This window comes from Streptopelia decaocto (assembly GCF_964273445.1).
Source record: "Streptopelia decaocto genome assembly, chromosome: 7".
NCBI classification, from domain to species: domain Eukaryota; kingdom Metazoa; phylum Chordata; class Aves; order Columbiformes; family Columbidae; genus Streptopelia; species Streptopelia decaocto.
The window spans coordinates 66493555-66504791 of NC_138661.1; the positions used below are offsets into that span (position 1 = coordinate 66493555).

The following is an 11237-nucleotide window of genomic DNA, read 5'->3' on the forward strand; positions in this document are numbered from 1 at the left end:
ACACCTTCCAACTGCATGAGCTCAGGATGCGGCTCTAAACATCTTCATAGCAATCCTGAAAAGCCCAAATCGTGGCTGATTTTGCCAAAGGGAAGCTCGTTTTATCTCCCCCTGCCCCTCACACCCTCAGGGCCATCAGCAGATGGTGACCTGTGATCTAAAACACATGGTCTTTGTTCAGAGACCCTTCAGCTGGCAGCACCGTGAGATGGAGCAGAATTGCAGTCTCCCCAGCATATGACGCTCCTTTTGATACCTGTTTGTCCCCATCATTAGCGTGTGACTACAGAAAAATCAGCTTTATAGCTGGTTGCCATCATTTGCAGAATTTTCTTGCAATGAAGTAGTGGGTGTTCACAAAGACGTAAGCACTCGTGCCCTGCTCATGCAATACTGCTATTGATGTATATTTTTAGGGGGAAAGGAGAAGGGGTGAAAGAAGAGGGGCTCTGAGAGGGACATTGCATGACATAGCAGGACGTGATGACCTGGAGAGCTGGAAAGGCACCTGCCGTGAAGCTGTTGGTGCCGCTCACTGGTGATGCTCACTAGTGCGTATGTGCTCCGACCTGAAGATCGACTGGGCATCTCCACCCTGTGTTGGCATCCTGGTTACAGCCACCAAGCTGCGTAAAATAACTGGGAAAATGATAGTATGTTTCCTCTGGGTACAGAGTTTTCTTGCCTGTGCTGGCAGGGACACATTTTAGGCTAAGAATTAGAATTATAACCAGCTGCCTGTGGCCTCCAGAGGTCAGTGTATCACTTGAGAAGAGCTAAATCACAGAGCCCTCAGACTAAATTTTTCAGGCTTGATCTTGTTATCTATAGTTTCCAGTATCACTGATAATAAGGCTGAAAGGTTTTGTCCCCCACGCGAGTTGTTACGGCAAAGCAAGGAAAGAAAAAAATGGTCTCAGGATATCCATTGTAAAATGCAAAATGTTGTTATTGGTCTGTGCTGCCACTTGATGAGAGATCCCTTAGGTGGTGAGTTTATGGGAAATAATCAGCTAAATAGATATCCAAATGCTTAGGTGCTGTTCCTCACCTGTTAATACTGATGGAGTGAATGGACATGTCTGTCTTCTCAGTGCACTGCCTGACTTGTTCACCTGTGTTATAAGCTTTATTTTTTCAGTACATTCGAACACAATGCGCAATTCTAGTGACACTCTCAAAAAGAATAATGCAGAACCAGAAAACATGCAGAGATGAGAAACAGATTATCAGAGGCATTAAATAGCTTTAATGCAAGGAGGAACGAGGACTATTCATCTCAGGAAAAATAAGTTTAAGGGAATGTGATATAGGTCTTTAAAGTCAAGAAGAGTGAAAAAAAAAGGTGAACCATTATCTCCCACAATATGGTTGTCAAACAATGAGGCAAAGGATTTCGGAAAAAAACAGCGTAGAATTAAACTGTGAAAATTGTTGCTTTGGGACTTGCAACAAAGAATAAAATAAACTCCAGTCCAACTCCGAAAAAAAGAGAAATAACAACACTAAAATCTTCTGTTATTTTTATTAAAGCTGCAGAGTCTTGCTACACACAACAAATATTTTATCGATATAATCTAAGTTAATAAAATAGTTAAGCAACTCTTTAGATTTATATTTGTATAGAAATGATCTGTGGAACATCTCATCTTAAACAGCAGTGCCTGAAAACAACTATTCAGCAGGATTTTCTCCAAGAAGAGTTTGGGACTAGAGGATGCACTGCTCATTCTCAAATAAAAAGAATACCATGCAAAATTAACAGCCACCCTCTTCCCACTTTCTCTCCTGGCCAAAGTGTAAGGCCGTATAGAATGACCACGTAAGTGATGGCCCTTTTCTTCCAGTGTTCTTCCTCATGTCTACATTGGGAACTGTCCTCTAAACTCAGTAACTAAAACAAGACAAAAAGAAAATTCAATTGCACAATCCTAGTCTGCAGGTGACAAAGTCATCACATCTCTTTACAGAAGTCTCTACTCTTGTTCCAGTTACGAGAATTCGTTATCGTGTTGTGTTTGCTCCCCAACTCTCGCCTGCGCGGCTGATGTCAGTTATTGTCCGTACGCCCTTGTGAACAGAAGTCAGTCTACCTACTATTGCTTCGGTCTCCTTCACCTATATGTCGTTTATATTCTACGTAGCACTGCCTGCAAAGGGCCGACTCCGTGGTATTTCCCCCCCATTTTTGACAAAGCCCATAGCTCAAGTGATGATCTCCTCATCGGTGTCACCCGTGACATGTCTTCTAGACCAAGGCATGTCTTTGCTAGATCATTCCGTTGATCTTAGTCCACTCGTAGATGTCCTGTTCACAGACTATGTCCGAGTTGATGAGGAGGTATCTGTCCCCAACACAGAAATGTTTCTGGCAGGCAGCACATTTGAAGCATTCGAGGTGATACACTTTGTCCTTCACCCGCATGGTCATCTCATAGGCCCGGATCCGCTTGTCGCAGGAGGCACAGAGGCCGTCTTGGCCAAAGAGCCTAAAACAACAAGAACAGAGAGGTAAGTAAGTAAGAAGTAAGTAAGTTCCTTGGCTGGAGAGATGGGGAAAACCAGATCAAAACAAGAACGTAACATCAGTGCCCTGATCCATTAGTCATGGTATTGCCAAGGTAGCCAGAGGTCACATGGAAAGCTGAACTCTAAACTTTGCAATATGAAAAATTGAAATAGAAAGTCCAACGTCCTCAGCTATTTTCAATATAATTGACTTCTCTGATCAAACACTTTGCCCTGAATTGCTGAGCAGCTCCATAGTAAAGGTTTCCCCAGATCACAGCATAAAGTCATGCCACACTAATATTTCCATTTCTGTGATCAATAGAATTGAATTGAATTCTAAATTTCCATACTAACTCTGGAAAGAGTATTTTCCACCTCCTACACTTCATTACATGTGCTGTGCCTGCTTCATATCATCTGAACTGGAAAAAGAACACCCACTGTATTAGGAGAGATCTTGAAGGGGAAAATACATCGTTTCTTCAGTCTACCAGGAGATGTCAGTGTTTACTTCTGCCCAACAAAAGTAATGCTGAGGTTACACAAAGGTTGCCAATTTTTTCATTAAGAAGGTAAGATACTATATAGTGCATTATTAAGTAAATAAAAACATTTAATTTCTCTTCAAGAAAATATATTAATTGTATTATCACACTTCCTGTTGCTTCCATTTTAAGATGAAAAGCATTTGGAAAGTATAACTAACACTGGGGCACTGCTGGAGCGTTCTATGTGTGGAGTACTTACAAGTGGCCCCATTACCAGAACTCAGTTCTTAGTTTCTGCTTAGTAAAATTCTCATCTGTAAAGCTCAGGGACACCATAATTAGGAACTCCACTGAATTTTTGGGTTAGTTTTTATTGGCAGGTAAATCAGCCTTTGGTAAGGTTGCTGAAAAAAAATCTCAAATACCATTATTCTGTTCCACAGACCTCCTATGACATTAGGGATCTGTTAGAAGAAATGGTACAAAACCAGTACAGCAAAGATCAATACACTTTAATAGTCATCGAGAATGTAAAGATCCTTTATTATAAATTTTTGTGAAATATCTAAATGTCAGTTTAATCCCTCTAGTTACAAAAGGCTGTGATTTGAGACGCCAAGGAGCTGCAACAGCCCCGCTGGCTAGTGGAACCAAGCATCTCATGTAGAACTGATATTACTGATCAGGAAAATGAATTTAATTCAGTTACCTTGGATACCGTGTCCTTAAATGAGAGAACTAAATGATTTTTCATCAGTCGCCGATCTTGGCACCTGTTTTTCTACATCTTTCAGCTCCAAAGCAATGCTTGGAGAAGCACAGAACTTCTTAAAACCAACTGGGGGAACCAGTTTATTGTCAGCTCAGGGGGATCTTGCTGAAATTTATCACCTTTTCCCAGTTTCTATTTGCCAGAATCCCTCACTGATGCTGCACGGTTCGCCTGGAGCTATTGGGTTATGTCTGTGCAGACTGACCAATGCCAAAAACTCCAAAGTCCTGGGAGCTCTCACTATATTATTCACATTTTCAAGTTGTTCTCCTTTGTCCACAACATGTAGCAATGCTTTCATTTTCATTTAAAAATGCTTTTTTTTTTTTTTTTTCCCCAACAAGATTTTTAACATTTAACCTATAAACAACTCTAAGTGATCTAATCAACATGGACAACCTCTGGATTTATCTTTGACTTACTGAAGAGCCATAGCAGTACCATAAAGCATCTGTGCATGAACCCTAAAAAGATATTTTATATATATATATTATATTTTTAATATTTTAATACAAAAGATTGCAAATATATATATTTTATATATATAATAAAAAATATATAATACAAAATATTGTAAACCCGAGCTTGCATATGGTGCTGTGTTGCAACTGTGATTGCTATCAAAAATGAATTTACTATGGATCTCTGCTCGCTAGCTCGGCTCATTAAATGACCAAGCAAAGCCGCAATGATGGAAAGAAGGGGAGCGAGGGCAGAAGGAGCGGGTTGTGTACCTGAGATAGTCCCTCCTGCAGAGTTTTCTGCCCAGTTTGTAGTACAAGCGTCTCCCCACCTCTCCGAGGCGGCAGCCGCACAGGTCGCAGCTCAGACAGTCCTCGTGCCAGTACTGGTCGATGGCTTTGAGGAAATAGCGGTCCCCGATGCTCTGCTGGCACCCACCGCATGTCAGCAGCGAAGGGGGAATCTGCAGAACTTCATCCACCGGCTCCCTGGGGGAAGGAAAGAATCATTGGGAGAAGGAAAATGGACTCTGGAAGCATCCACATCAGAAGAAGAAGAAAAAATACACAAGATGGGTCAAGTTAGAGCAGCGATTGCATCCTCATTTTCCATCCCAGCAGAATAAATGATTTATCCAACTTTGACATGAGAGGGAGAAGGACTTCACTCTTCTTTTGCTTTCTTGGCAAAAATAACAGCTTAAAATACAAGGAGTTAATAAGAACATTTAAATATTTGCAAACTAATGTTTTTTTTTCAAAAACGAATGTGCAAACATGCCAACCCCCGTGTCACCCGTGTGTATTCATTGCTATAAAGGCATCTACTATATGAGGACATTGGTGTTTGTGTGGATACATCATTTTTCTTCTACTGGACAGAAGATGAATTGTCGGTCCTGTGCCTCAATCCACGCAGTTCTTATAAAAGAAATACCTTTCCCATAATGTGGTTCTTCCAGAATTAAAGATTGCACTTTTTCAAAAGTACGATCAAAAAGCTGCCTGGGTTTAACATTTCATGGAAATGCCGGTTATGTCTGTGCAGGCTGACAAATGCCAAAACCCACACATTTCTTACTATATTCTTCACATTTTTCCAATAAATTTGGTTCGTCCATGACGCATAGCAATGCTTTCATTTCCATTTAAAAATGCGCTTTTTTTTCAACAAGATTTTAAAGATTTACCTATAAACAACTGTAAGTGACCTAATCAGCCCAGCCAACCTCTGGATTTACCTCTAACTTATTGAAGAACCCCAGCGGTACCATAAAGCATCTGTGCATGAACCCAAACCTATATGAGCTCCTATTATAAACCTGAGCTTGCAAACTTTGCCTATTAGAGCTGCTGAAAGCGAAGGGAATTTCAATCTCACCAAGGGAGAGATTGTTGCCCAATTGATTTAAGTTTTGCTGCTGTTTTTAATAGTCAGAATTTTACCTCATAACTGCAGGGCTTCTTTCTTTCCTTCAGCTAAGAACATGAAGACCCTGGCCTGAGCCTTTGCCAAAATAGCTCAAACAATTATTTAGGATTTACACATCCCTGTCTGAAAAGAAGCACAAACCTTTATTGTGATATTAGCACTGACAAGTCATGCCTGACGTTTTTGTTCCTTTTTATTAAAAAGCTCTAAAATCTCAGATGGGTCTGGTAATACCAGGGGACAAAACATGAATTGTCTTCAAAGCTGCTTGCTTAAGGAATTCTCTTCTTGGCCTTTTTGTGTAATTTTATAAGTTCTGCAACAGTTGCGGTGACCTGGTGCTGCCACCGAGGATCTCACGCAAACCCCGGGGAAGTTAATAAAAAGACGATTGGATCAATCGGATCAATCCTTTAAGTACTTGTTTAATTTTAGACCTGGGCCTAGCAACAATGAAGGCGTTTATTTGCACATTTACACTTTGCTGGATTACGACCACAGTGCTCAACATCTGGCAGAGTGGAGCCCTGATTTTTCCCATGTATTTTGGGTTCTCGCTACACTTCATTTCTGTCGCTGCTCTGTCCTCCCTTCGGCTGGTGGGGGCAGAGGAGACCTGTGCTGGTGGAAACAAATCAGGCTGCTCCCAGTTTCCAGCTGGCAACAGGAAAAAATTCTATTACTACTGCTTATTCACCTGGTCAGCAGTTTTCTGGGCAAAAATTACTTTCTTCAGCAGGGAGGAACAACCAGCGGTGAAGAACTGTGCTGAGAAACTGATCCTGCAGTTTTTATTTAGGCAAGCGGAGCCCTAAGATATTATCTGATTATATCCTGTTCTGGTTTTCACTCTTCTGAATTTGAACTGCTGTGCCCTGCGAGTTGTGTCATAACATCCCTCCCCTCCCAGCTCTTCATCCTGGGAGTTTTCACTAAAATCACGGGGAACTCTGTATATTATTAGGCCCTAATTTTTCCAAGTTTATTCTTTTGTGCCCCATACAGCCTTTCCTAACCTGTGGGCTCCACTCTTACAAGTTCTGAGAGCCTCCTAATAGCAGGAAATGCACATTGTTTTCCTTTATTACCCTTTATTTGAAACTTCAGATGTAACCCAAAATATTTCATCTTACGAGCGTTCAGAAATCACAAGCCAGGTCTCTCTGAAAGCTCCAAAGTGCGGAACAGCCCAGAGGATGTTTACACAGAACAGAATTGCTGTTTTATGCATCAGCTTTTTGATGTCCATGGATTTCTGAGCCAGAACTTAAGTCAGTATTAATAGAACACAAGGTAGGTAAATAAATAAAGATTCCTTAAACTCTGCAGTTGAAACCTGGGCATCATCTACCTAGGAGCTTGGATTATTGTTTCTTATAAACAGTATAAAATAAGAGAAAATGTCACATACGAAACAAGAGATGTGACACGGAATGATTGATTGTATCCCCAAAAGAAACAGTTCCCATGCGCTCGCTCTGGGCTTCAAGCGATGGCATTTTTAGTATCTCACAGGAAACAAACCACGAATGACTCAGGTTTACTAAGAGCAATGTTTTAAATGCTATCTGAAAACGGAGATTTTATAATTTGGTTTTTTTTCTTCTTCTTTCTTATCATGATTCCGGACAAGCATAATCACAGTTATTAGCACGTACAGGGCTGAAGTGACTCCCTGTGGTGCCTCTGGGATGCAGAAGGGATGGGAGAGCGGTGCAAACCCGAAACACGACACGAGAGCCGGTCAGCCCCCCGAGTGGGAAACGCAGGGAGGGAAATTCTCATCCTCTGCATCCCATCAATAAAATCTTCCTATAAGACGTTTGCCAAACACCCTGCCCCCCACCCAAGCAGTTTGAACAACCTCTTGAAAGTTGCATTGTGAAAATGTGGAAGTTGGGCACCCACAAATAACAGCTCTGACCTTTCCCTAGAACCGGCTACAGCAAGCTGGGCAGATCAAAGATGGGGCGAAGAGGGTCCCTTCAAACGAAAAACACCTTCAGATTTGGAAAGCGGGGTGGTGTCCCCTGCCCTGAGCCGTTCCCAGCACCTCCGGATGGGATGAATGGGTGGAAAATGCCCGGGGTGGGAGGGGGGGTGCCGCTTCTCAGCCCCCGCACGCTGCTCCCCCTGGTCTTTCCCACAAATTGGGGTTCTCCCATCAACCGACACCCCCTCCGCGGGCCCCCCCATGGGCCCGGGGTAGCAGGGGCCAGGGCAGCGGTGCCCGGTGCTCCCGGTGTGCGGTGCCCGCTGCCGCTGGTGCACGGTGCCCGGTGCGCGGTGCCCGATGGCGGGGAGAGGAGCGGTGGCGGGGGGTAAAGGAGCGGTTGGGGGGTTAAAGGAGCGGTGGGGGGATTAAGGGTGTCGGGATTACAGGTGGGGGCTGCTGCCGGGCACACAATGCCCGTGGTCAAGTGGCTCCGGTGCGGACGCTGAGTGGCCACCGACAGACACAGGGGGAGATGGGGGGAGAAGGAAAAGAGGCCACTTACTCGGAAGGATCGAGGCTTTTCCTCTCGATGGCCGATGACATTGGCAGGGATTGCTCCTTTGTAGCGTGCCTGTGGTGGGATCTGCCCCCGCTGCCCCCGCAAACGCCGTCTGCCCTCGAAGCCTTGTCACCAGCTGAGCTCCCCCTCCGCCCCCCGATGACATTCACAGGATTTCCTCCTGCAGCACCAAAGAGAGAGAGAGAGAAAGAGAGAAATACGGGCTGAGGCTGCTGCTGCTGCTGCTGCTGCTGCTGCTCCAGCCCCGCCGGGCTGCGGCTCCGCGGGGCTCTGACCTCCCATCCCCGCCGCGCTCCGCGCCGCCCGCCGGGGCAGCTCCCGCGGCCGCGCCCGCGGCTCCGGTGCCCGGTGGGAAGCGGCGGCTTCGGCTTCCACAGCTCCCCGGAGCTCCCTGGGCTCGGCTCAGGCTTTTAGCCTGGGCAGCTGTGAACATGCTCCGGAGCCGGCTGGATGTGCTGTAAACGGAGAGATCGGCATCGCTATTATTATGATTAGTCGGTGGCTCGGCCCAGGGTCTCTGGTTTCATTTCCTTTTTCCTGATCACGATTCAAATACAATAGAAGGAAATCACACTTAAAGAGACAGCTGCCCGTTTCTTAACTGGGCTCCTGGGGGTTTAGCAGTGCAAACAGCAGCATCACGACTCGCTGGGTTTCTTAAAGAGACAGAGCTGGGGCTCCCCAGAGCCAGGGCCGGGAGCTGACGGTGCATTTTCACATAAGAAGGGCATTTAATGACACCTGCTCGGTGGACAGGGTGGGTAACCTGAGAATGATCCCAAGGGCTGGCAAAAAATAGATGCCTGGTTCTGTATTACTGGCTTCTTCTCAGCTCCACGCAGGACCAAAGCAGCAGTCGCCGTCTCTGTCCTCTCCCTCTCTTACATATATATATGCACATTCCCCCACACACGTATTTTTGTGCAGCACTTTGATTTCCACAGGTAAATAAACCTAAGTGTCATTTTTCTAGCTAGGATTCAAACTGGTCAACTAAATTGTGCCTCATTTCTCCCCCCGTGTCTGCTTCTAGACATCCCCTAGTTCTTGGCAAGCAATGTAACAAATTTATATCTTGACCGCCGCTTGATGTTAATGAGCTATAAAAGCCGAAGAGTATGAAGTATCGATCTGTAATTAATCACAGAGAAGCTAAAGATGGGGAAGCCTTGCCTGAATATCTCCTGTTTCCCCTCCCTCCTCTCCATCAGCTCAGCACATCCCGGAAAGGTCTGATTTACAGCGCCAGAGCGAAAACTGTTCCAGCAATCCAGCAATTCGAGCATTCCCCAGTCTCTGTGGCGTTCGACACCGGCCGCTGCTGCAGGCAGAGTTGCGGGTGAGATGAACTGCTTGGCCTGTTAATTCCTTTAAAAAGAGTGAGAAGATATCTGTAATAAAGCACCAGTGAATAGTAGTAGAAATCCGTCACTTCTATATTAATCCCCAGAAGAGAAATGTATTTTATGTCTATTTTTATGACTACATTCTGATTTTTTCAGCTTTTTTGGCAGCTAGGGATATGATATCTGCAATACATTAATGAGCCCGATTCAAAGATTAGTAATGTCAGCAGAAGGCTGTTATTCATTTCAAGGGGCTTTGAACCAAGTTCTCACAATACTTTAGAGCCATCACTGGTCATTAGAACACATCTTTCTTATTCTTTAAAAACATTATCTCTGATGTATTTTAAGCTATTACAGTATGACAGTCAGTCTTATTGCTGTTAAAGGAAAAGGTTCTTTTGTTAGCTTTTAGCAGGCAGGACTGAATTATGTGATGACTGTTTAATTTCTCATGTATTTACTTTGGGATCGGAAGAGTAAAATGTAAACCTTTCCAGAAGACTGAATAACTAAACTATTGCAAGACCCTCCCCACCCTATTTGTGAGGAACTTTATTATGTTGGTTTGAAAAAATCAAAAATCCCATTGAAAGGTGGGTCAAAAACATGCACAAGGGCTTCAAACGTGTTAGAAAAATATAATAAAAATAATAATAAAAGACACTTCTATAATCTTGGTTTCTCCTGGCTCTGTGTCTCAAGGTTTAATGAAGTATAAACTTGGAGTCAAAATGTCCCTGGTGATTGGGATGTTCATGTTCTGAATAGCTCCTGATGGAATAATGGGAACAATTCCATAATACCAGGTACATTTTCTGGTTTCAGATGACACAGTTGTGCCTTCACTACAGACACGCTGCCTCCCTTCTATTTATGTTTCCAAAATTCAGAGGCAATTAATATCTTCAAGGCCTCTGTCCCTTTGTCTATCTAAAAGACATCAGCTGCTTCAAAAGCTTTGGTGAGGGAACAAAAACATCTACACTGACACATAATTAATTACTTCATTCAGAAAAATAAAGACTTACAATACACAGTGAGCAAGTGATTACTGGAAAACACAATTTTTAAGCTCTTGCAAGACCTGGATTCCTTGCTTGGGTCAGACCACCCCAGGTCTAGCAGATAATCACCCTGAAGCTAATGGGATATTTCTCATATTCATGGTTGAGAAGATGCATCACTGGACAGACCAAGAACCTGCAGAAAGCTTTTCTGCATAAAAAGAGTGGAACAGTGTGCAATAGAGAAACTGAAGAGCACAATTTATTTTATTGTCATTCTTTTCAGCCAGATCCAGAACAAACTTTCTTAGAACCAGATCTGTAAGCACAGTACTTGTGGGAGTGCTGGGATCACCCCATGGTCCTGTAGACGCCACCCGTCTCCTCCTCCAAAAAGAACTGGAATCAAAATTGCAAGATTATTTCCTGTTTTTCCTCCGTTCTATGAAGCAGAGATGCCAGGCAAAGTCGTGAGCTAAGAAAAGTGAAAATAAAGCAGCCAGTTTGCTGGTATCTAAAATAATATATGGTGTTGTTCCACCATGCTTGATGGACAGTGCTCGAACTTGATCTGCTTCAACAAGGAATGGTCAGAAGATGCGGTGGGAGGATTATAGTGGTCAGAGTATCTCGAAGAAATCACGGAGCAAAGACACCAGGCAACACCCTGCGTCAGGTGGGGTTTCAAACCAACCCAAGCCCTG

General features: G+C 43.8%; 1 protein-coding gene across 1 annotated transcript; it reads right to left on the reverse strand.

Annotated features, from left to right (window-relative positions):
• Nucleotides 1–1508: 1508 nt before the first annotated feature.
• LMO2 (LIM domain only 2) lies at nucleotides 1509–8798 on the reverse strand. The gene is made up of 4 exons (XM_082059380.1): nucleotides 8456–8798; nucleotides 8163–8340; nucleotides 4506–4721; nucleotides 1509–2489 (listed from the first exon to the last, which is right to left on the reverse strand). Exons 1-4 carry the CDS (start codon nucleotides 8460–8462, stop codon nucleotides 2270–2272), a joined length of 621 nt encoding a protein of 206 aa, XP_081915506.1. The 5' UTR covers nucleotides 8463–8798; the 3' UTR covers nucleotides 1509–2269.
• Nucleotides 8799–11237: the final 2439 nt, after the last annotated feature.

Excerpts from the sequence above, each read along its gene's own strand:
- LMO2 (XM_082059380.1), bottom strand. Across the intron at positions 4,722-8,162 it reads AAAAGCCTCGATCCTTCCGA|GGAGCCGGTGGATGAAGTTC; the intron begins GTAAGTGGCCTC and ends TCCTTCCCCCAG. Across the intron at positions 2,490-4,505 it reads TGCAGGAGGGACTATCTCAG|GCTCTTTGGCCAAGACGGCC; the intron begins GTACACAACCCG and ends TTGTTGTTTTAG.